The sequence below is a fragment of the Mus pahari genome, chromosome 14, assembly GCF_900095145.1.
Source record: "Mus pahari chromosome 14, PAHARI_EIJ_v1.1, whole genome shotgun sequence".
NCBI lineage: Eukaryota > Metazoa > Chordata > Mammalia > Rodentia > Muridae > Mus > Mus pahari.
The window spans coordinates 87,840,726-87,864,403 of NC_034603.1; the positions used below are offsets into that span (position 1 = coordinate 87,840,726).

A 23,678-nucleotide genomic window follows, 5' to 3' on the forward strand; every position below is an offset into this window, starting at 1 on the left:
AAAAAAAAACAATAAAAAAAAAGAAAGAAAGAAAAAAGAAAATGGTAACCTGCCCCTGCCTAGGAGTAGGGTGTGTTAGTGTGCTGGGGTGGCGCTCCCCGGAGGTAGGTGTCTTGGAGAGGAGCAGTACCGCTCTGTGCTGCCCCAAGCCTGAGTCAGTCTGGCCTTGTACTCTGGCACAACTATGTCCTGCTGTGCCTTCCAGGGCGTTTGATGGTGTCCATGTGCTCAGGCGCCTCCCTCCCTCCCTCCCGAGGGTGGCTGAGCCCTGTGAGTAACAGGAGGTTTGGCCTGCATCCCTCTTGTAGTGATTCATGTAAGCTCAAAGCCTCAAGGGGAAACGCTTCACATTCCCCTTACCAAAGCCATTGTCAGCGCCCGCCCACCGGCTGGGCTGAGGGAGAGCAAGCAAAGGGAGCAGGCGACAGTTGATGGAGAAGCTGGAAACTCTGAGATTGAGGTCACCTCTAAAGAGTGTTCACATGTTTTCTTCATCTGTCATCTCGTCCTGGAAAATCACTGTCAAAAGAGGAAACTTGAGCAGGCCCATTTCTGATATGAGTAGGGCATCCTGCGGCCACGAGACCCTGCGGGGCTGGCCAGGCCAGGCTTCATGGAGTTCTCTTCCTTCTCTGCTTGGAGTGGTCCCTTAACCTCTACTTCCCACTGACCTTACGGTGGCTCCAGCCTGGAGATTGCTTACAGTGGTGCCCACCTGCCTCACAGGGGCACTGTCCTACATGCCTCCTGTGTCCTAGTTCTCAATTGCTGGGGGTCAGATACGGTGGAATTTATGGATGTGGGATATGGGAGACAGATATGGTTTCTGTCCCAATCAGCTCTTCCTGGCTGTTCACCTTGCCTCTTTTCTGGTCAGTGTGCAAGATCCTCACTGCTAGCCAGGACTCAGAATCTGTTGTGTTCCTAGGTTCCCTGGAGTCAGAGCCTCCTGTGCAGGCTTTAGTAAAGGCTCTTTCACCCGAGTGTCAGTCCATCACAGCCCCACAGGCCGGGAAGGCAGGCCACCCACCTTTACCTATACACTTTCATGCCAGCTCTTCCTAAGGCACTCTCTGAGCAGTCGCATAGCAACTGTCATATGCCCTGACCCTGTAGGCTAATTTTGAGGATTTGGGCCTGACATGCATCGGCCTCTTGGGGAAAGGCTCTTTAAGATGCCCTTCACACTGAGCCCCCTGTTCTGAAGGCACTGGCCTTGGGAGTCTCCGACCCAGGCTTCTCATTGCGCTTACCAGGAGTCCTTTAGCTTCGCAGCCTCAGCCCAGTGGAATGCAGCCTTTTGTGTCCTCCCACAACACAGGAGGGTTCTAGGGTGTCATCTTGGGTTCTAACCATTTTTTGTTGGAGGAATGGCAGGAGAGGCTCTTCTCTCCCTGAGGTACCAGTGGTGCTCTGGCTGTGTCTCTGGCTTGTCAGGCTTGACTGTCCCTCACAGCTGTCCCTGTATGCGTCTCTTTGTCCTGATGTCTCATCTCCAGATATGAGTTCTTTACCCAAAAACGTCTCCATGAGTACCTAGGGTGGGAGAGTCATGTGTAAGACTGTGGGGATGGCAGCTGGGAGCCAGGCTCTGGCAGAGAGCGCATCCCGAGTAAACAGGAGCAGGCATGGCTGGGGGACAGCTGTGTGGTCTGCGCTGCTGCCTGCCCTGCTGCAGCCCCTCCCTGTCCAGTGGCCTGGGATGGAAGCTGTGAGGGAAGACCGTGAGGCTGGTAGAGCTTCTTTGCTCAGTTCCCTGGCCTTCCCCACTGCTCCTGGTGGCAGTGTGATGCTTCCTGGCGGCTAGCTGCAGGCCTTGCAAGGTGTCATGGAAGATTCTGGAGCCTTGGACCCTCTGTGGCAGCTCACTTGGCCTGATCAGGAGGTTCTAGTAGACCCTTTCACCTCAGTGCTTTTCTCTTGCAGCACAGCTGTCCTGAATAGGCTTTGTGTCCTGTCCTTCTGGTCCCTGGGCTCCTGGGGCTTTGTGGTAGACAGTTTTCCTGAGTAGAGCATGAAGGGGTCCCAAACAATGAAAGGTGTCCATGGAAGCAGCTGGCAAGCCACCCCCCCCCCCATGTCCCCAGGCTGCTCCTTAGGGAGGGTCCTGAACTGGCAGCAAGAGAGCCTGCCTGAGTTCCTCTGGTTTTTGAGCCTGAGTGCCTGAGGCTACATGTGCTTTCAGATCCCAGATTGTCACTGCTTGGCCAGGCCTGGCTGTCCACGGAGGCTGTTGCTTAGAGTTCAGGACATGCTGCATTCTGCCCTCCCACTAGAGCCTGGGCAGGCTCATGGCCCCACTGGAATGCAGGCACTGTGGCCACGGGGGCAGCCTGGCTCTGGGGCAGACTGCCTGTGGTGGCTGCTCTGTGGCTGTGACTTTGAAGGGGCAGCCCCCTGGGTCCACAGTTAGCCACCCGTGTTCCTGCCTAGGCCTGAGCCAGCCTTTCCTAGCCATGCAGCTCAAGGTCAGATGGGCTCCATGGTTAGAGCAAAGCTTAATAGACTGCAGGGGTGTGGTGTCCATGGACAGGGCAAGTGAGGGAGCTTCCAGGGGACATCTGGGACAGGTATGCATCAGAGTACACCCAGCGTGGGAGTACCGAGGGCGAGTACCTTGTCTTGGCAAGGGTCAGCCTCCCTGGACCTGAAGACATCTTCAGAATGATGGTACTGCGGCTTGGCAGTAGAAGGCTGCTGGAGGGCAAGGGGAAGCTTGTTCTTATAGCCAGACAACCTGTCCCCAAGTTGTCAGCATTGCAGGGCTTGGCTCGTGGTATTACAGCTGTTTTGTCTGCAGGACAGGACCCAGCATGGGCTCTGCCAGCCCAACTGGCACCTTGGTCAGGCCTGGCTCCATGGGGTGGCCCCAGCACAGAGGAGGCATCCCTCCCTCCTGGGCACCGCAAATGGACTGGGCCTGCCTTGTAATTTTCATTGCCATTGATGCCAATTAGGAGTGATGCTGTCCCTTCCTCTGTCTCTGGGTGGGCAGAGGGAAGGCCAGCTTGCTCCCCAGGGAGGGAGAGGTGGAGTCAGCTTGGCTTTGGGGCTGTGACTTCGAGAGGGCAGTAGGGGCAGGCAGCTGGCTGGGGTTTTTGCCAACACTCTAATTTGGTGACTTCCACTGTTCCTCCTTTCTGGAACCCCTGACGTGGCCTCCAGGAACAGGGGTGCAGATCCCCAGGTTGTTTTCCTGGACTTGAGGTTCTTCCACTGAGGCAAGAAGTGTGTTAGGATGCTTTGGGGCTGTCCTGAAGTTGAGTGCCCGGGGGCAGCACTGACGCCCACAGAGGGCTGAGCTTCTCCACAGCAAGACTTCTAAGTACTACTGTCTCAAGCCCTACTCTGGCCCTCTGTTGTGAGATAGTTTGCTGGAATGGAGAGTCCTCATGGCTCTTCCAGCTGTGGGGACACACATGTACATGCACGTGCACATACATGGTGAAGCCATATCAGCTGAATCCCTCTGTCCACAGCCCGTTGACCGAGACCCTGTGGTCTGCCACCCTGACCTAGAGGACTTGCTCCAGCCCTGGCCAGCAGAGGTACCTGACGAGTTCTTTGAGGTGACTGTGGATGATGTGAGGAGACGCTTGGCCCAGCTCAAGAGTGAGCGGTGGGTGCCCCTGGCCCTGCAGTCACCTCAGTGGCGTCACCCTGGGGAGAACAGCCCTTAGGGCCTTGGAGAGCAAGGGGGTTGGTTTTTGGGCTCAAGAGTAAGGAGCTTTTCTGCTGAGACTGGGACCTGGCTCTCTTCACCACAGGAAGCGTCTGGAAGAAGCCCCCTTAGTGACCAAGGCTTTCAGGGAGGCTCAGAAGAAGGAGAAACTGGAACGTTACCCAAAGGTAAGCAGTGGCTTCCTTAAGTTCCTGTGGGGAGGCCTTCCCCAGAAAGTGACTGGGACATCCACACAGGTAGTTAAGTTAGTTCATAGATTAGGCAGCCCCAGGCTCACGGAGCACCACCACGTGGGACCTTCTCCTTGGCTGAGCAGGTGTCATGGTAGGCCTGTGTACTGAGTTGAACTTGGCCTTGTCTGCTGCACTAGGCGGGTGCTGCTTTGCTGCTGACTAGTCCCTAACCCTAGGATGGAAGAAACCTTGTTTGTTTGCTGCTGTTGTTGGCTGTCATTGTTTGTTTGTTATTGTTGTTTTTTGCTGTTGTCGTTTGCTGTTCGCCGTCGTTGTTTGTTTGCTGTTGTTGGCTGTCATTGTTTGCTGCTGTTGTTTGTTTGCTGTTGTTGTCTGTCATTGTTTGCTGTTGTTGTCTGTCATTGTTTGCTGTTGTTGTCTGTCATTGTTTGCTGCTGTTGTTTGTTTGCTGTTCTCATTTGCTGTTGTTGTTTGTTTGCTGCTGTTGTTTGGTGCTCAGAACTTAGTTTTCTGTCTCCACTGCCTGAGCACTGGATTTCAAGTCTACAGCACCACACCCAGCCAACAGAACAGATTGGAAAACATACACAGGATGTGTTACACTCGTTCACCGTTCATTTAGACAGGGGCTCATGTAATCAGGTTGGCTTCAAATGTGCTTTCTAGGCAGGAATGGCTGTGACTTCCTGACAGTTTAAGGAGTGTGCTGCATACGCACTCCTGTATGAGCTTTTAGGGTGCACACGTTCATACATCGGGCACTTGACTCCTTCTTGTAGCTCAGATGTATTTATTTACAAGGACAGGGAAAACCAGGCCTGGGGTAGCTGACAATTCCTGTAGTAGGAACAGAGCACGGAGACCCCTCCTTGTGCTGAGTGTAGCTCTGACTTCTCTCTGACTTGCTCCTCAACAGGTGGCACTGCGGGTTCTGTTCCCTGACCGCTATATCCTGCAGGGCTTCTTCCGCCCCAGTGAGACAGGTGAGTGCCTGCAGTACCTGGGAGGGAGGGCTATGTGCCCTGTTGGGTGTTCTACACCACAGGACTACAGTTCCTGCCCTTGGAACTTGGAAGATGGGGTAGTTGCAGGCTGCCATCCTCACCATGTGACATGCAGGTGGCTCTGAGGTTGCAGCATTTGTGGGTCCTCCAGGCCCAGTTCAGGACTTGGGCTGCTTCTCAGAGAGGCTCAGTCCTGTCCCCAGAGCTCGTGAGTCTGAGTGCTTGGGACACAAGCAGGTAGGAAAGCCTCTGAAAAGGAGCCATCAAAGCCACCAGAGACGAGCAGACCTTGGTGGTCTATTTTAAGACAGTGGAGATGAAGTAGTCGTAGGCCTGAGGGGGTTCCTATCCTGGCAGGGTTCAGGTTGAGGAGTTGGGTCCTCGAGGGACTGGGGATGCGGTCAGTAGGCAGGCCTCGCTTGCTTCAGGATGGGGATTTATAAGTGGTCTGTACTGTGGTGCCCACCTCGCTGAACATGATGGCTGGATGCACTGTGGCGTCCTCACGTCCAAGGCTTAGCATATACTAGCAACAGGGTGGCTGCTGAACAAACCTGCATTGCTAGGGATATCCCTGGGGCTCATTGTCCCTAGGTTCCCAGCAGGACCTTGAACAATGAGTGTTGTTCCCCTTTTTCCACAGTGGGGGATCTTCGAGACTTTGTTAGGAGCCACCTGGGGAACCCTGAGCTCTCCTTTTACCTATGTAAGTCTCTGCTCCTCAGCTGGCCCTGCCTCCATTTGGCATGACCCTTTTTCCCTCCTTTTAGTCTGCAAAGTGTGACCTTCTCTCTGGGATGGAACTTAAGATAGCTTTTGCTCTAGGAGCCAAGTTGTCTAGCTATCCAACCCTGGGGTCCCTTGCAGGGAGCTGATATCAGTGCCCAGCCCCCCAATTTGGCCTCTTTCCCAGTCTCACCCTGTGACTCAAGCTGCAAGGGGGACTGGATCCAGGAACAGGGTTGTCACCAGGGTGACGAGGACCCCTGTGAGCAGCAGAGGTGGGTAGTGACCTGAGAGGTGATTCACAAGTCCTCCTGAGGCCTGTCTGCCCTGACACATGGGGCCTACCAGTGTCCTAAAGGACAGCTCCTCTCTCCACAGTCATCGCTCCACCCAAAACGGTCCTGGATGACCACGCGCTGACTCTCTTTCAGGTACCGTTCTCCTCACCTCACGGGAGGGCGTTGCTGGGGCTGACTGTACTGGGAGGGCAGGGCGCCATGCTGCGGTCGGGCTGGGAAGGAGTGCCCTGGCAGGCGCTGCGGTGGGTAATAAAGCCTTTTAGAGCGGGGAATTCAGAGGGAGCAGTGCGCCTCTGAAGTTGTTTCTGACAGGGCTTTCCAGCCTCCTCCGCTTCCTGCCTGGCCCCGGGGTGGGGATGGGCCTGCCCAACTAGCTGGCCTGCTGTCCTCAGCTGGGGCCACCTGGAGGTCCTGGCCCCTGGGCTGCTGTATGACACCAGCTCCTTAGCCTCTGGGTGAGGAAGAGGCCTGGCAGCCTGGTCTAGGAGGGGTACCCGGCATCAGGAGGGCTGGGGGTCTCCCAGGGTCCTTAGCTGCCTTTGGCTGTCATCTCTGCCTCTTTCCCTAGAACTCCTGTCGTGTGGTTGGCCCCAGGCTTTTCCACGGGGCCTCCAGAGGCAGAGGCTACTTGACCCTGTACCCTGCAGAGCCAATTGGAATGAATGTCTTGTCTTCCCCTGCCCCCCCCCCCCAGCATCTGGGGCCTCCTTAGCCCCTCTAGTCTAATGGTTTCCTTTTCAAAGTCTTTAGATATTTTAATTAACAACAGAGGTGCCTGAAGGCCTCTACAAAGGTCTGGGTTGGGGGTAACAGGCTCCACTGGCTGCCTAGAACTGCCACCATTGGGGTGAGACAGGGCAGGGAACAAGCTGGAAGCTCACCAGGGACTGTACATTGAGGGGAGTGCAGCTACATGGCTCTGCTGTACGGGGAAGGCAGGGAGGTACCCCAGAGCAGGCCTGTGACCCCGTGATCCCCTTCTTGGCTTATGAACCTCCAGGCGCCAGCCCTCTTTCTTCATCTCTGCCCCTCCCTACCTCCCTGGCCAGCATGTTGATAAACACTGAATCTGTAAGATGCTTTGGGATTGAGGCCAGTGCCCAGGCCCCTCCCCTAGTCTGGGTTCACATGCCCCCTCCCCAAGCGCCAGGGTGCCTCTCAACCGCCTCTGCCTGATTCCTGGTGACACTCTGCCCGGCTACCAGCAGCCGTCTCTTTTCATCGTCAGCTCTGTCTGGAGCCACAGGGCCTCCCAAGGGGTGGCATCCCTTCCTGCTGCAGCAGCCCTTGAAGCTGCAGCTTTCACAGCTCTGCTTTGGCAGGGCTGGGCTCTGCTGCCCAGGGGTGGTCTACAGCAGACCTTGTGGGATGCCAGTGGCCCAGGAGAGCAGGGGCTTTCGGAGGGCATGGGGACAGGGAGGACTAAACCATAGAGAGATAGGGTGCAGAGCCCCACCTGCACTGTGAATTTTCTGGGCCTGAGCCCTAGGCTCTCTGATGTGCCCCAACCCACCCCCTTGCTCAAAGTTTAGGCGATGAGTAGTATTTTGTTGGTGCCGTAGGGAAGGAAGACGGGCAAGGCAGGGAAAAGCCTGTGGTCCTATGCCTACCCTACCTGGTCTGCTGTGCTTTCTGAAGCTTGGCAAGGTCTTGCCTTCCATGCCCCGTAGGTGTATTCTGGGAACTGCTGATCAGTTGCCACCCTCATCCCTCCCCCTGGGCTCTAAGTGATCCTGGGAGCCTAAGGGGAGGGGTGTAGCTTGAACCTGGTGGTCAGGAGGTCAAATGTGTTCACTGCTTTTTCTGTTTGTCTGTGGTAGGGTTAGGGAGAGTGGGTTCCAGCCTGGCATCCCGGCCCGTGTCAGCTCCCGTGTTGGGCAGGGTGGGGGCTGTGCAGTGAGCAGAGGGTGGAATCTCATTTATTGATTGGTGTGGTCTTCTGTGCACCTTCCCTTATTCCATTGGGACCACAAGCAAGTGGGCAAGGGTTTCAGCTTCTGGCAGGCACTGAATGAAGGCTGAGTTCCCGAGGAGGAGCTGGTCCTAGGGGCCTAGAAGACCCCTTTGTAGAAGAGGATTCCTTCCCCATACTTTCCTGACTTCCTGCCCCAAGCTCAGGGTATCTTATCTTCAAGTTGAGAGAAAGAGGTAAGGAGTGAGGTAGACCCTGGACTCTGCTGCTGACCGAACAGAACAATGGCAGAGTGCTCCTCATATCCAGCTGAGTCAACTGAATTAGGTGAGGCTCAGCCTGGAGGAAAAGGGGACTTCCCTGTCCCCTGCCGTTAGAATGTAGCCCGCTCTCCCTTGGACAGGCTTGGTCCTGGCAATGCCTAGTATTTGCTTAGAGCAGGCAAGCAGTTTCAAAGAATTCAAAGGCCCACAAAAGGCAGCCTTGGACTCTTAGAGGATTGTGTGGTCCTGGGGAGAAAGGAGAAGGTGGCAGGCAGCCTTGCCTTTGGGGTTTGAACTACACTGATGGGCTGCTCCTTTGGTGCTGAAGAGGGCAGAAGCTCTTCCGGTCCCGGGTGATCTAGCAGCAGGGGCATTCCACAGTTGGAGAGGGAGATACAAGAGAGTTTGGAGAAGCTCATTCGTAGGTTCATATTAAGGCCCAGCCTCCTCTGAAAACTGATTAACCTTGATGTCAGCAATCCCTGCCCTCAACTCTCCTCCATCTGGGGCTGGGGACAGAGCCCACAGCTGGCCTTTGCTCTCACAGTGCTCTGGGTTCTCCCTGACGTCATCCGAGCTCCCCAGGCAGGCTCTGCTTGGTAAGGAAGGGTCCAGCTTGGAGCTGCCACATGGCAACGACCTCTCAGTCACTTCCCAAGGGAACCCCCTTGACTGGCGGTGGTAGACAACAGACAAGACCTTGTGGGCATGCCAGCCAGGCTCCCAGAGGTGCTAGAAAGGGTGTGCCACAGGCTACATGTGAACACCACCCAGTTGCTGGCAGGAGTATAGAAGGTGGCTCTGGCTACTCGAAAGGCTAAGTAAGCCATTAGGGTGGGAGGTAAGCCATTATGGGACAAGGAAGGCCCTAGCACTGTCCACTCCATGTCCCTGCTTGGATCCCTGGCTGCCTTCTGGCGTCCTCCCAGGGACACTGGGGCAGCCCCCCTCCCCCGCCCACTCCACAGGCGCCCTCCCAGGGGCACTGGGGCAGCCCCCTGCCTACCCCACAGGCGCCCTCCCAGGGGCACTAGAGCAGCCCCCGCCCACCCCACAGGCCTCTTCTCATGCTGCTTTGATCGCAGACCTCACAATTGCGTTTCAAAGCATTCACCGCCCTTGTTTGTGTCCCTCTGTTGCCGGCTGGAGGCTGAGGTTTCAGCGTTCTTAGGCCTGGCCTTTGAAGCTTGCTCTTATTAATCTTTTAACATCCCCCCCCAACCCCCCCCCCCCCGCCCCCCCCTCCAGCCTGTGGCACTCACAGGAGCCTGGAGCCGCACGGAAAGAATGCCCTCAGCCTGCAGCTGCAGCCCCTTCCTAGGTCCTGCCAGACTTTTGGCTGCCCTCAGCTCTTGGCCACGTCAGCCAGTCCCAGCCCCCAGCTCCCTTGGGCACAACCTCTGAAAAAGGAAAACATTCTGATGTGTGATACTAGGGCCTCTTGAACCTCTACAACCCTGGGCTGTACTGTCACTCTGTAAGGGGGCCTCAAAGTCTTGTGTCTTGTGGCCTCAGAGAGGAAGCAACCTTGTCTACTTCATGCTCCCACCCCATAGCCTGCCCAAGAAAGTAGGACCAGTCCCCGCACAAAACCCCACTCCTCTGCCCCCTTGGACAGGTGGGCCAAGGGACACCACAGCACCAGCAGATTTGGGGCTGGTGTGGTTTTGAATAGGTGTGGCTTAGGAGTCTTTGATCCCAGGCATTCAGGTGTGTTCTCAAAGCACTGGCTATCCTTTTCTGGGTGGGACAGGAGGAGCTTGGGCTGGTCCTGGCTCTGGCTTCTTCCTTAGTGTTAACAACCCTGCCTGGGCTGGTGTATCTCACAAGGAAGCATCTCTCGGCTCATGGCATCTCTAAAGCAGCTTGGTTCTGAGAGCCGGCCCTGTGCCTCATGCCCGGGCCTGTCCTCCTGGGACACACTCCTGTCTGCAAGTGGCTCTGCTTAAATTCCTAGCCTTAGAGACTCCTACCCACAGCCCCCTCACTGTGGGTGGCTTGTTTGTTTGTTTGTTTGCATAAGCAGAGGGAGGGGTTGTATGTCAATGAGACAGGAACACGGGTCTTTCTCCCACTTCTGTCCCTAGACAGTATCGGGCTGGGAGACCCAGACACCCCTCCCCACAACAACCTTATGTCTCCTCAGTCATAAACTTGGGACATTGACAGTTTGCTGGTGCTACAGATGGGCAGTGGGACTGAAATGGGGTTCCCAACTGGTGCTCTGCTGTGGTCCATGATGGGTTGAGTGCTGGAGGAAAGGGTAGACTTGCCGCCTCTGGGAGACCGGAACCTGCTGAGCACTGCCTGCCTGTCTGGCCCTCTGAGCCTCCCTGCTCCCTGCCCTCCTGCAGGCAAACCTCTTCCCTGCTGCACTTGTGCACTTCGGAGCTGAAGAACCGACAGGTGAGTGAGCCAGCAGGACCCCCTTGACTCCAGCTTTCTCTGATGCCCGAAGCAGATGCCTTAGAAGGTGTTCACTCTGAGGTCCTTAAGTGGGTTGGGGGGCTGCAGCCCAGGACCCACCTCCCTGGGGCAGAGCACCAGCCTAGCACACTCCACGGGCAGCATGTGGGTGGAAGCACAGGTTTCATCTGTGGCTGAGGGTATAGGTCTTCTGGCTTCTGAAGGTCTCTATCTGGAACCTGGGCTGCTAGAACACACCGTCTCCCCATCTACGGCTGATGTGCTGGTGGCCAGGTAAGTTAGTGAGGGGTTGGGAGCCCCTCCAAGGCTGTGCCCACCACCTGGCCTTGGCCTCTCACCCCTAGGTGTATGTCCCGGGCCGCCGGGTCCCCACCTCTGCTGCCAGTCCCTGACCCTGTGTCCCTGGAGTCTGAGCCAGTCACTGAGGAGGGGGCACTGGGGCCCCCGGAGCCCATCCAAGGGACAGCCCAGCCTGTGAAGAGAAGCCTGGGCAAAGTGCCCAAGTGGCTGAAGCTGCCAGGTGCCTGCCTGCCTGCCATGGACTAGCTGGGTGGGGCAGGGTGGCTGGGCAGGAACCCAGGGGCTTGTGATCATTCTTGTGTTTGCATCACAGCCAGCAAGAGGTGAGAGCTACCAGCCTGGAGATGCCCATCACCAGCCACAGGACCCTACCCCCACCCATCCCGAGCAGGAATAAAGAGTCGCGCTTCTCTCAAAGCTGAGTTTCTTTTCTGCAGAAAAGGCCCTCAGGCCTCCCTCGAGCTCTCTTATCCACTGCTTTCCAAAGAACCCTGGGAGTTTGGCTGGACCACAGGGTATTCCTGTTTTTAAAAAGCTGGGGTATCTCTGAAGGGCCTGAGAAGGCCAGAACTCTGGGCAGGCCAGCTTCTCTTCATTTATATCTGACCTCTTTAGCCCCTGTATAGATTGGGCACAAGTGTAGGAGGAAACATCCTTTGCAAATTACCTGCAACCTAGGGCCAGATCACGCTTTTGGCATACAGCCAGAAGAGGAGGAAACAGGTGCTTACCACAGAGCTACCTTTGACTGTGCCTGTCCTGGGATGTTCTGGTAACCCTTTCTCCATGCCTTCAGTTGGGGACTGCAGGTCCAGTTCTAGCACCTAAGCTGGTTGGAGTCCTGTGTCCCATCAGCCAGCTCCTTCCTGAAGGTCTTTCATTTCCCACCCACTCCTCAGTGCTTGGAACGAACCCAGAAACTTACCCCGTGTGGGGGGGGCGGGGAGATTGGGGGTTGCAGAACTCAAGAGCAGCTCTCTCCCAAGCTCAGTCCAGGCTGGCCATGCCTTCAGAGGTTGCCCTCAAGTCTGTCCTAGGCCCCGTGAGAGTAGTAGTTGTCCCTTCATATTACAAGCCTTCCCTGCCTGATCTCCCACCCTGACTCCTACCACTCTCACAACACGTGGTCTGGGTAGCCAGCTCCTAACTCCTGAGCGCACCACGGTGTTTCCACACTGGACTCTGACAAGCTCCGGTAAGGGACTCTGAAGACCTACAGGGGTACTGTGTGTACCAGGTAGCAAATCACCCCACGATTGCTTATTTTGTTTGTTTTTTTTTTNTTTTTTTTTTTAAAGATTTTATTTATGTATATGACTTTACTGTAGTTGTCTTCAGACACACCAGACAAGGGCATCAGATCCCATTACAGATGGTTGTGAACCACCATGTGGTTGCTGGGATTTGAACTCAGGACCTCTGGAAGAGCAGTCAGTGCTCTTAACCACTGAGCCATCTCTCCAGCCATGGTTTGTTTTTTTTGAGACAGGGTTTCTGTGTGTAACAGAACCCTGGCTGTCCTGGACTCACTTATGCAGATCAGACTGCCCTAGAACTCACAGAGATGCGTCTGCCTCTGCCTGCTGAGTGCTGGGATTAAAGGCCTGTGCCACCACCGCCTAGCCAGACACCCAGCATGTTTTCTGAGAATTGACCCGCCAGGGCCTGATGATCATCAGAGGGCTCAAGCCTAGACTGGGCGGGCTTCCAGGAAGGCCCCACAGCTATGCCTCTTTGAGCCACAGCCTGGTCCTTGCCTATAACGCAGCCTGCAATCAGGCAGGGCAGGATTGAAGGAGAACCTTCCTGCAGACGACCCAGGCAGCAGGTCTTCTCACCTGGGGTATCTTGATCCCACCTCCACCAGTTGGTTCACAGAAACATTCTTGGACTGCATTGCCTACAAGTGGCAGTTGCTGTGGCCTGTGGCAGATCCCATCACATGTGTGAAGGCTCCAGTTTTACTGCAGCATGTGCACACATGCTGTTTGTTATCCTGTCCTTTCTGAGAGCTCTGCATTCGTCCCACTGAGATGGATGGAAGGGAGCACAGGGCTCAGGCTTTGAAGCAACTAGACTTTGGGTGATTAATGGCAAAGAGAAGGCAGGCCTCAGAGAGATGGTGTTGATTTATTGATGTTGCTTTGTAAGAACAAATTTACAGCTCAGGGAGGCATCCTGGGGGTGGGGGTCAGGTGGTTAAAAGGCTACACAGCAGCTTTGATGTAGGGTGGCAAGAAGGAGGCACTGCCAGCAGCTGGTTTATTTATAATGCAAGGCTGGGGGCGGGAGGAGGGCTGTGTCTGGAGGCAGGCTGGTTCACCTTTCCCTGCACCTGTCTCACAAGAACTCTTGAGGTAACAGCTGCTGGGATCTTCCTATCCTGAAGCTGGAGAGCTCAGGAGTTGGTACTGGTGTGGATTCACTAGACCTTGCGGGCCACAGGAGGGAACTCTAGAAGTCCAGGAGCTATGGAGAAGAAATGGGCTCAAAGTGACCACACAGGCACCATTCTGGAGAGCTGCAGAGACCCCCACCCCCACCCCGCATCCCACCTGCATCCCACATACCAGCTGAGGGAGCACTTTCTCCAGCTGATCCACTTCCACAACATCCAGGTCCTCTGCCTGGGCCTGCAAGACCCCTCGGACAGCAGCCTCTGGTGGAACGCCATGAAGTGAGCTGGGGGAAGCGGGGCACCTCTAACCCTGCACCCACTGTCAGCCCTCAGGGGGGCCTAGGTGGCTCTTGAGTGTTTCAGGGACAGGACTTGGGCTTGGTGGTAGCTGAGAAAAACCTTAGTTTACTGACAAACTGAACAAGGAATTATCTTTTCTGTTGTTGTGGGAACCCTTGGCTCACCTAGTACGAAGATCCTCAGGAACTCCGCCATGAGCTGCAGGGCATCCCCGCTGACTGGAGGGAAAGGGGGGGGGTGTCACAGGACAGCCTCCTTACCTGTGCCCCACATATTCCCCACCCCACTGGTGCCCCAAACCTTTAGTCTTGCAATCCCTGAAGTGCAAATGGAGTAGTCTGCTCACCAGTTCCTGGAAGGAGGGCATAGAGTCAGTGCCATTCCTCACAAGTCTGTCATTGTCACCCCCCTCCGCCCCCTCCCAAGTATCAGTTCTGAATGGACCATGGTTGTGACTTCCCAGCTAGAAACTGCTGTCCTGGGGCCGTTTCCTATGTTGAGAGGATGAAGCCAGCTGTGCTTGGAGAGGAGGATGTAGTGGGGGCCCCCAGTGACGTCACCTCCAATCCTGGGAGTTGAGGGGCAATGCTGCACCTTTACTGCAGGGAGCTGATGCACCAGCAGATGGGGGGTGGGGGAGGAGGCGGGCAGCCTTGAGGACCGCTGGCCCCTTTCGAAGTCCTGGCAGTCCTGGCTTGGATCTGCTGCCACACGCACACAGGACACCCAGCATGTTAAGCTGGGCTGTGGCTGGAGGGCTGGGTGGACGTATAACCAAGACCCCTTGAGCTTTTTTTTGTTTTTTGAGACAGGGTTTCTCTGTATAGCCCCAGCTGTCCTGAAACTCACTCTGTAGTCCAGACTGGCCTTGAACTCAGAAATCCGCCTGCCTCTGCCTCCCAAGTGCTGAGATTAAAGGCGTGCGCCGCCACGCCCACAGCCTCCCTTGAGCTTTCTTTGTCAAGAAGTTGGAAGTCGGTTTTAGTTGTGAATGGAGATGCAGCACTGGTTTTGGGAAGACACTTGCAGACTAGGTCTGGAGAGACCTAGCTGTAATGTTGCAATATGAGTACCAGGTGGTGGTGGCAGATTGGCCAGGCCTCTGGTGTGGCTTGAGAACTGAAAAGTTGGTGGTAGTGTGTGAGGTGGAGATAAGAGGTCAGAATCCAGAATTCTAGGAATTCCGGGAGAACGCCAAGGTGAGACATGAGGAGCCCCTGAGCATCTGTGCAGTTTGTGAAGGCATGACAGAATGGGGAATGGCTGGGGAAAGGCAAAAGGTAGGCAGTGACAGGCACCCACGACTCTCGAAATGGATGGCCTAAAAAGGAAGGTGAGTTTGAATTCACGAGCGTCAGCCACGTAGATGCCGTGATACCCACACGCTGCAGAGGGGCACGGGTGGGAACGGACACAGGCACAAGTGAACTTGTTAGTTGGGTCAGGAGGGTCCAAGAACGACTACGTGAGAGCAGCGCCACCTGCTGGTCCCCCAGCCCCGCTCGCTACCAGTGGTGCGAGAAAAGGACCCCAGCCCCAGGAACCCCAACGGACTGACTGACAGCACCTGGGCGGAAGCCCATGTCAGAGAGCCAGCTCAAACACAGGACTGGACTACAGCTCCGCAGGCTGTTTCATGGAAGAGTGGATGTGACTGCTGGAGGGTAGGATTAGGGTAAAACCTGTGGCATCTCAAACTCCTGTTCCTTGTCCAGAAGGCCACAGTCCGAAATGTAGGTCCCTCTCTTCCTGTCACTCTTTTCCTGAGACAGCCCACTCCCCATAGTTCAGTGAACTATCACAACTCCGGTCATGGTCAAAGCCCCCAAAACTCTACTCAAGTACTGAACGGAGTACGGAGGCCAGCCTGATGCACAGGGCGCGCACTGGCCTGATGCCAAGAGCCGACCCCTCCCCGCACCACTCATCGTGGAATGGAGCGCCTCCGCTTCAGTTTCCCGCACGTGGGCGAGTCCTCCCAAACCTGTCACTGAGAAATGACCTCGGCCCGAGCAGTGGAGGCTCGCATCAGTGTGCCTCGCGCACACCCATCGGCGGAGTTGGAAAGGCCCTGTGGTCCCTCCCGGGAAGACCCCTTGTAGCCAGCCGGGATGTGCCACTGGCGCTGTTCAGCCTTTTAATCTACAGACCCCTCAGTCCAGCCGCAGAGCGCGCGGGCTGCTCCAACCCTGCTGCCGGGCCCCCACCAAAGACACAGTAACACACCGATAAAGCCGACTTGGAGCATGCACGACTGTCACGCGGGGATCCGCAGCGCCCGAGTGAGCCTGCCGCTATTCCAAAGGCCTCACCTTCCGGAAGCCACCGTTTTCCTCCATGGCCACAGTCCCGACGTGCGCTCTCCGGAATCTTCCCACATCCCAACCAATGAACGTGGAGCGCGGCCCTGAGGTCCCGCCTCGAATCCCAGCAGCCAATCATCCAAGCGTTCTCCTCGCCCGGACTTGAGTTCCAGCGCAAGCCCGCCTTTCACTTTCATTGGTCTACGGATAGCGATGCCTTCCGCAATGCCTCCTGGGAGTTGTAGTTCCTATCCTTCCCGGCGCACCACACTCTTCCTGGATACTGAGGCGCGAGGAACCGCGCGTCCTGCCACACCAGCGACCCGAGGCGACGTCGCGAGGGCGGGCTGGGGGCCGCAGGGCCAGACTAGGGTATGTGCAACGCGTCTACCTGCTCTTCTAGGCCAGTGCTCTGCTGCGTTCCAACTCTATCTCCAAACCCCTTCCTCGAGCGATTCCAACCTCCTTTCTATTTCACATTTCTAGGCCTCCCCTTATAAAGGGCCATCTCAGCTCACCTCCGCGTACACGCCCTAGGGAAAGGGGCTCCCAGCCATCGGCCTAGCAAGCTAATGTGTATCCTGTCTCTAGGGGCATGCTTGCGAGGCTCTGTCAGTATTCGAGGACATGGAGGAGTTCCGGCGCTCCTACAACCGCCTATGCGAGGAGAGTGGGGCTGAGCCCCAGGAGGCTGTTCTGCAGCAGCTGCACCAGCTTCCTAGGGGCGGACTGGACCTAACTGCTCAGAGCCTGACGGTGGACACCTGCAGGGCCCTTGGCAAGCTGCTGCATAAGGAGACTCTGTTGAAGGAGCTTGTCCTCAGCGACTGCATGCTGAGTGAGGAAGGTGAGGCCAGTGGCCTCCGCACCTGAAACTTCTGAGTGGGGTTCAAACACTTTTCCTCCGGGCTAGCCTCAGAGCGGGTGTCTGTAAGCAGGAAAGTCTTTGCGTGTCCAGACCTCTCTGCTCTCTCCTCTCTTCTTGTACCTTATCATTCTTTTCCAAAACCTGGGAACAGAGGTCAGTGTCACTGTAATAGAGAAGCCTTAATGTTCCCAACTTTCACGGTTCCCCATGTCGGCTTGAGAAAGGTCAGGTCTGGCAAGCTCAAAAACTGTTTCTGACGTGACCTCACGGCAACCCAGAACACTGGTACCGCTGTCTGAGTAGCAGCCCTGATGTCACTGAGTAGCAGCACTAGCTCCAGTGACAGCCCTCTCATCCAACCTCCTTTACACAGGGTCCACACTGCTGTTCCAAGGGCTGTGCGCCAACACCAGTGTGCAGCATCTGGATCTAAAGGTGAGCAGGCCTGTGCCCTGAGCAGTGGAAAGAGAGAACCTAGGGATCTGCGTCTTGCCAGTTGCCAGACTGTGTCAGAAGAGTTCATCACGACTGCTCTCTGAGGATTCCATGGGTGTGGGGAGTGTTTGAAAGGCAGAATAGTGTTTCAAGCGTGCTCTACAGAGTCCACATGAACTCCAAGGGACCAGGCTTGGGATGCTGCTAAAGTCAGGAATACTAGGATCTGGCCACCACAACTTTGCCTAGAGCTATCTCCTAGCCTTTCCCACTGCCTGGAGTCTCTGTGGCTCGAATATGGCATTCAGAGCCAGGGTGACAAGAACTGACTGGCCAGGATGTTCCTTTTCTAGGGCAACAACCTCCGAGCTACAGGAGCTGAGGCTCTGGGAAGGCTCCTTCGACAGAACAAGTCTATTCAGAGGTAGGTAGGCCTCTCCTGTACCTCACGGCTTCCTCCCTGCATGGCCTAGGGTCAGCCACGAGAACATAGTCCTGTAACCAGCTCACTTCCCACCACTTACCAAGGTTCTGCCCCACTAGTAGGGAATAACCTGGTTAATCCTGGCCTTCCACACGCCCTGGACTCCGTGGGAGGAGTGTTCTGCTGAGCCAAAAACCCGTGTCCACCCTTCCTGTAGCCTCACCCTAGAGTGGAACAACCTTGGCGCGTGGGAAGATGCCTTTGCCGCCTTCTGTGGGGGTCTGGCAGCCAATAGCGCCCTGCGGCAGCTGGACCTCCGAAACAACCAGCTCAGTCACAAGGGAGCAGAGGAGCTGGCCCTGGCCCTGAAGGGCAACAACACCCTCCAACAGCTGGGTGAGGTCTCCTGAATTCTGCTGTGCCCCCCCCACCCCCGTGAGACCTAGGCCCATTGCGCTGTATTAAGTTGCACCTTGTCCCTTGCTGATGGAGACGTTAGCCTGGGCTCCTGGCTATACTGGCAGCCACCTCGGGCAGTGCAGCGCCAGGGAAAGTGTCCTCTGCTGGGCCAACACTTCCATACCACCGAATGACAACAGGTTTCCTTCCAGACCTGCGCTGGAATAACATTGGCCTCCTGGGGGGCCGGGCTCTGGTGAACTGTTTCCCCAGCAACAGAACCCTGTGGAAGCTGGACCTGGCTGGGAACAACATCCCTGGTGACATCCTGAGAGCCGTGGGTATGGGCGCTCAGGGCTGCTAGCTTCTCACTAGTCGGAGCAAGGCAGGAAGCCCTTCAACAGGAGCCCATCAATCACGGAAGGGTGTGGCTCGGGGCTTAAGGCATGGTGGCTCAGGATACAAGTTGCTAGGCTAGGTCAAGGGGAGGCAGCTGAAGGCAGGCAGGTAGGCAGCTTTCTTGGTGCTTACACAAGGCTTCTATATGTTCACTGGTACCTTAGCACACATGTAGTCAGGAGTGCAGACCCTAAGGCGCTGACAGCCATCAGGTAGCCAGAACCTCAGCTAAGGAGGCCCTTTCCCCTGCCCCTCCCCCGTGTGTGTGTGTGTGTGTGTGTGTGTGTGTGTGTACATGCTGTGTAGACAGTAAATGTGGTAGGGGTGCCAGGGTTATGCTGATTTATGTCAGAATTCACTTTCACTTCTGCCTGTGAATCCCAAGTCCTTATAAATGATATTTTGGCCTCAGGCTCAGAATTTATCATATGGTGTCACCTTCTAAAGCCTGGGCTTTCAGGACTGGGGTCCTGGATCCCAGTCTTTTTCATGCTTCCTGCTGGAGAGTCACCGCCTCCTGCTGGCTGTGCCTGAATCTTCTGTCATCTCCAATGTCTTGTTCCCAGCCCTGTGTCTGTGTAGACTTGGTCCTTATAATAGTTTTATGTTCGAGCTTCTTTTGTGTGTGTGTGTGAAAGATAGCCTTGCTATGTAGCCCAGGCTGGCTTTGACCACATAATCCCCCTGCCTCAGGAGCCTATGGGACCCAGAGGTGTTGGTCTTTTCAGAAGATAGACCAACTCTTAAAGTTATACACCCCTTGCCCTTTTTGTGGGGGCAGATGATCCAGGAAATGTTCATCTTTTAGGGGTAGTTCAGCAAATTCACCATATGTGCAAAAGATACCAAGGCATCCCAAGACCCAGTACAGCCCAGTCCTGTCCTGAATCACTGAAGTGCTTCACCTGAGGGGAACTGGACAGGGATTTCTGATATGCTATGGGTGTGTTGCTGTCCTAGGGTGGGCTCCCTGATGACCAACTTCCAGACACAGGCAGCACAGGACTGGGTTAGCCATGGCCCCTAATATTGAGCCCAGCGGATAACATGATACTTTCTGACAGAGCAAGCCATGGACCACAACCAGGACCGACTCACTGCCTTTCGGGAGAACCAAGCACGCACCAAGATCCTTAGCAAGGAGGTTCAACACCTCCAGGAAGAGAAGTCCAAGCAGGTGAGTGCCCTCACTAGCCCTGGCCTGGCTGCCTTCTCCCTTCCCTCCAGGCCTCTGAGCCAAGACTAGACAGGGCCAAGGTGGCCTCCTGGCCCACCTCCTGTATGCTGATGTCACCTCAGAGCTGAGAGCCGTCCTAGCCTCCAGGCCTCCCTCTGTCAGTCCACCCTCCCTTTGAATGTAGTGAGGTCAAGACAACTGAGTCCCTTGTACTGTGACTGTGTCGATGCAGGTCCTGTCCCTGATCAGGGCAGACTCTGCTTCTAATGGCGCTTGACTGACTTTGTCCCCAGTTTCTGGATTTGATGGAGACAATAGACAAGCAACGAGAAGAGATGGCCAGAGATAGCCGGTGAGTGAGATAGCCAGTGAGTGGGCTCTGGAGCTGCAGGAAGCAGGGCCACAGCTCACCTCGGTGCCTGGCTTCTGATTGGAGTATGACTTCACCTGAGCCCTGTGTGTTACAGGCCTGAGAACAAAGTCATTGCTTTCAAGCAAGTGGTCTGGCAGTTAGTGGCAGATGTGAAGTGCTTGGCTCTGTACCTGGTGCACCGGGGATGGTGTGGAGAACAACAGTTGCCGCCGAGGCTGAGGGAAGCCACCAGGCTCTGGGGTTTAGATTTCCCAGAACCTCTTCTCTGTCCACAGGGCGTCAGCAGTACGAGTTGGGCAGCTCCAGGAAGCCCTCAACGAGAGGCAGTCCATCATCAATGCCCTCAAAGCCAAGTAAGGCAGAGGAGAGTCTTCAGACATTCAGAGACTTGGAACCCTGCCCACAGGGGGAGGAGTGGACAGTGCTTCCTGGGGTTTGGCTAGAGGCTTGGTAGGAGTGAGAGCAGAAGACCTTTGCCAAGCAGGCGGCATTCTTGATGGAGCTGGACTGAGGGTGAGCTTCCTCTTTGTAGACTGCAGATGACAGAGGCTGCTCTGGCTCTGTCAGAACAGAAGGTCCGGGACCTTGGGGAACTGCTGGTCGCAGGAGACCAGGAACGGCAGAGCCTGTCCCAAAGACATGAGAAGGAACGAAAGCTGGAGCAGCAGGTGCGTTGTGTGCGTTGGTTGGTGGATGGGAGTGTATGACAGCCACTTAATCCTTGCCCGTCTCTCCCAGGAAGCTGCAGATCGGGAGTCCAAGTTACTCAGGGACCTGTCGGCTGCCAATGAAAAGAACCTGCTGCTTAGAAGCCAGGTATGAGGGGCATGGGTGTGAGAGGTGTGGCCAAAGTGGGAATAGAGCCAGCTACCCAGAGAGCCCAGGGTGGTGTAGCAGGCCTGGGTGAAGCCTCCTCTAGTGTTGTCTGCTGCTTAGGTGGATGAGTTAGAGCGGAAGGCGAGGTCTCAGCAGGAGCAGCTGTTTCTGACCAGGCAGGAACTGACTAACACGTCGGCCGAGTTGAAGATCCGTGCTATTCAGGCTGAGGGTGAGCATGGATGGGCTTGGCACTAAGGGGTCAAGGAGCTCCAGGGACAAGATACCCTCAGAGCAGACTCACAGCACTTCCCCGTTGGACCTCCAGAGCGCTTGGATGTGGAGAAGAGGAGAGCCAAACAGAACATGGAAGACTTGGAAAAGCTACACTCCAAGGAGGTGCCGTCTTATAGATGCCCTTGGCTCTCCTGCATCCGCTCAGGGCCTGCAGACTGGCCCTGTGTGGCGCAGTACTCCCAGTGAGGCCGCAGTTGTAGGCAACGGTACCCGTAGTCCAGGCAGCTGTGGACTTGCTGGTTGTGCCCCCGATCAGAGCCTCTGTCCTTGGTGCCCACGAGGACCCTCAGGGCAGGCCTTTGCCAAGTGATACCCGACTTCCTGGGTAGGGATTCCATGGGGTGAGGGCCAAGGGAGCTGGTGTCGGCTAGCCCTGACTCCCTCATTCGGACAGGTGGATCACATGACGCGTCACCTGGAGGAGAGTGAGAGGGCCATGCAGGAGAGGGTTCAGAGACTAGAGGCCCTGCGGCTGTCTCTGGAGGAGGTGAGACCACACTGACCCTGGGTGCAGTGCAGCGTGGTATTCGTGGCCTCAGGACCCTAGGACATCCTTGTTCTCAGCCTTGCTAGGTCTCAATGTGAGGATCCACCCATGAGTGTCCCAGAAAGGTCAGGGACTAAAAGTGACATTCAGGCTTGAGCAAGGAATGGCTGTGTGGTTCTGAGGAGACTTGTGGAGATGTTTCCCCAGCCTGGCAGCCTGGCTGCTCAGTAGCCTGGAAGGAGGCCTGGGTCAGGGTGTGTGTGTGTGTGTGTGTGTGTGTGTGTGTGTAGGGGTCAGGAGGATGGACCAGTGATAGCCATCTGCCATGCAGGAGCTGAGCCGCATGAAGGCCACGGTGCTCAGTGAGCGTGGCCAAGCTGAGGAGGAGCTCATCAAAGCCAGGAACCAGGCCCGCTTGGAGGAGGTGAGTGTTGGCCACAGGTAGGCAGGGCCAACCGTAGTACGAGGGCAAGACCGGGGCTGAGGGCCTCAGGCCTGGAATTCAGAGAGATTTCAGGAGTCATAGGAGCTATGGTGTTTCCTATACGTGCCAGACAAGAGGAAGACTAGAAATGAGTTAGCAGAGTTGACATAGAGTCAACTCAAGGTCCAGGAGTTCAGTGGGAGCCGCTTCTGGATGCAGGATGAGTTTATTACTGGTAATTGTATGGCACCATGCAGCCCTGACCTCAGTCCCTGCAGAGAGGTGGCCAGTCCACTGGCAGACCATCTGTCCCTCCAATCTCGAGCTCAGACTGGGAGCCCTTCATGTGTAGCAAGCACTCCCATGCCCACAGCAACACCGCCTTGCTCATCTGGAGGAGAAGATTCGGCTGTTGGCACAGGCAAGGGATGAGGCTCAGGGCACCTGCGTGCAGCAGAAGCAGATGGTAGCCGAGTCCCAGGCACGGGTCAGCCAGTTGAACCTGCAGATGGAGGGGCAGCAGCGGCGTCTGGAGGAGCTGCAACAGGTAGCCTGGCATCAAGGGGCACAGACACCAGGGGTTTTTTGTCCAGGCCGTGATCTCACCCTCCCCAACCCCATTCCAGGAGCTAAGCAACAAGGACCAGGAAAAAGTAGCCGAAGTGGCCAGGGTCAGAGTGGAGCTGCAGGAACAGATGGGCCGCATGCAGGCCGACCTGGTGGCCCAGGAGGTGCTGAGGGAGAAGGTGGCAGCCCTGGAGCGTCAACTGAAAGGTTAGCACATGTCACCTGGGCAGCTGAGTTTGGCAGGTTAAGAGTGGGGGAGTCTTCCCCTCTAAAGACCCAGCTCCCTCCCCCCACCACCTTTTTTTGAGACAGGATTTCGCTGTGTAGACTGGCTGTCCTATAACTCACTCTGGAAACCAGGCTGGCCTTCAAACTCAGAGATTTGCCTGCCTCTGCCTCCCAAGTGCTATTTAATTAAAGGTGTGCTGCACCACCTCATGGCTGCAGGAAGGCAAGACACCTACTACCCCCTCCTTAATGAGCCTCTCTCTCTTGCAGTGATCGGGAGTGAACACCGGGAGGCGCTGTTGGACAGAGAGAGTGAGAACGCATCTCTCCGAGAGAAGCTGAGGCTCAAAGAGGCAGAAATCTCCCGTATCCGGGACGAAGAGGCCCAGAGGGCAAGCTTCCTGCAAAACGCTGTCTTGGCTTACGTGCAGGGGTCCCCTCTGAGAGCCCTGAGTCCCCCTAAATGAAGGGAAGCGGGGAGAACCGAAGCGCCCAGCGAGGGTAGAAATGCTGCATCCCATTCTCAAGGGCAGGCCCGGGGTCCAAAAACATCAGCTGTAGTTGCAGGGCAGGGTTCTGTCCACGTCGGTGTTCAGCGGCACACCTGCCCGTCCAAGGGACTTCATCCACAGCTCACATTAGCATAGGCGGGATGAAGCATACAGGATCGCGCCCAGACAACCCAGTCCCGGAACCACAAACAGGACAGTACAGCGGTGGGAGGGAGCAGACTCCCCAGTGGCAGAGTGGAAATACAGAACTTTTGTACTTGGTGATAAATTCTCGTCCAGTTCCTTTCTGCACCAGTTGCCCCAACCGCGAGAATGACTACTGGATCGCTCTGATTGCTATCAGGCAACTAGGAAGGCCACCTCTGTAGTGGGTCGTAGACACGAGGGGTTCTCGGCTGCAGGATGGGCTGGTGTCCTTGGGAAGCATCAGTCTCCGTCGCCCCGGCGCATCCATTTCTGTGGCG

The 23,678-nt window shown here is 56.0% G+C and overlaps 3 protein-coding genes across 5 annotated transcripts in view; 2 read left to right on the forward strand and 1 right to left on the reverse strand.

Annotated features, from left to right (window-relative positions):
- Window positions 1–11,224, forward strand: part of Aspscr1 (ASPSCR1 tether for SLC2A4, UBX domain containing) — a 36,643-nt gene extending 25,419 nt beyond the window's left edge. For all 3 annotated transcript variants that reach the window (XM_021212669.1, XM_029546436.1, XM_029546437.1), the window contains 9 exons: window positions 3,480–3,619; window positions 3,768–3,849; window positions 4,793–4,859; window positions 5,524–5,586; window positions 5,985–6,037; window positions 10,435–10,486; window positions 10,711–10,780; window positions 10,852–11,027; window positions 11,121–11,224. In XM_021212669.1, coding sequence (XP_021068328.1) covers window positions 3,480–3,619; window positions 3,768–3,849; window positions 4,793–4,859; window positions 5,524–5,586; window positions 5,985–6,037; window positions 10,435–10,486; window positions 10,711–10,780; window positions 10,852–11,027; window positions 11,121–11,134 — 717 coding nt within the window. In that variant the 3' untranslated portion in view covers window positions 11,135–11,224. The remainder of the gene's footprint in view (window positions 1–3,479; window positions 3,620–3,767; window positions 3,850–4,792; window positions 4,860–5,523; window positions 5,587–5,984; window positions 6,038–10,434; window positions 10,487–10,710; window positions 10,781–10,851; window positions 11,028–11,120) is intronic.
- A 1,693-nt stretch (window positions 11,225–12,917) lies between these two features.
- On the reverse strand, window positions 12,918–15,886 carry Cenpx (centromere protein X). The gene is made up of 5 exons (XM_021213471.1): window positions 15,818–15,886; window positions 13,806–13,857; window positions 13,670–13,723; window positions 13,378–13,466; window positions 12,918–13,276 (listed from the first exon to the last, which is right to left on the reverse strand). Exons 1-5 carry the CDS (start codon window positions 15,842–15,844, stop codon window positions 13,262–13,264), a joined length of 237 nt encoding a protein of 78 aa, XP_021069130.1. The 5' UTR covers window positions 15,845–15,886; the 3' UTR covers window positions 12,918–13,261.
- A 193-nt stretch (window positions 15,887–16,079) lies between these two features.
- Lrrc45 (leucine rich repeat containing 45) lies at window positions 16,080–23,482 on the forward strand. Its single transcript, XM_021212210.2, has 18 exons — window positions 16,080–16,180; window positions 16,400–16,655; window positions 17,050–17,111; window positions 17,465–17,535; window positions 17,753–17,931; window positions 18,147–18,275; window positions 19,398–19,510; window positions 19,804–19,862; window positions 20,159–20,236; window positions 20,416–20,551; window positions 20,622–20,699; window positions 20,820–20,931; window positions 21,028–21,098; window positions 21,391–21,483; window positions 21,815–21,907; window positions 22,281–22,454; window positions 22,534–22,681; window positions 22,973–23,482. Exons 2-18 carry the CDS (start codon window positions 16,436–16,438, stop codon window positions 23,167–23,169), a joined length of 2,013 nt encoding a protein of 670 aa, XP_021067869.1. The 5' UTR covers window positions 16,080–16,180; window positions 16,400–16,435; the 3' UTR covers window positions 23,170–23,482.
- The last annotated feature ends 196 nt before the right edge of the window (window positions 23,483–23,678 follow it).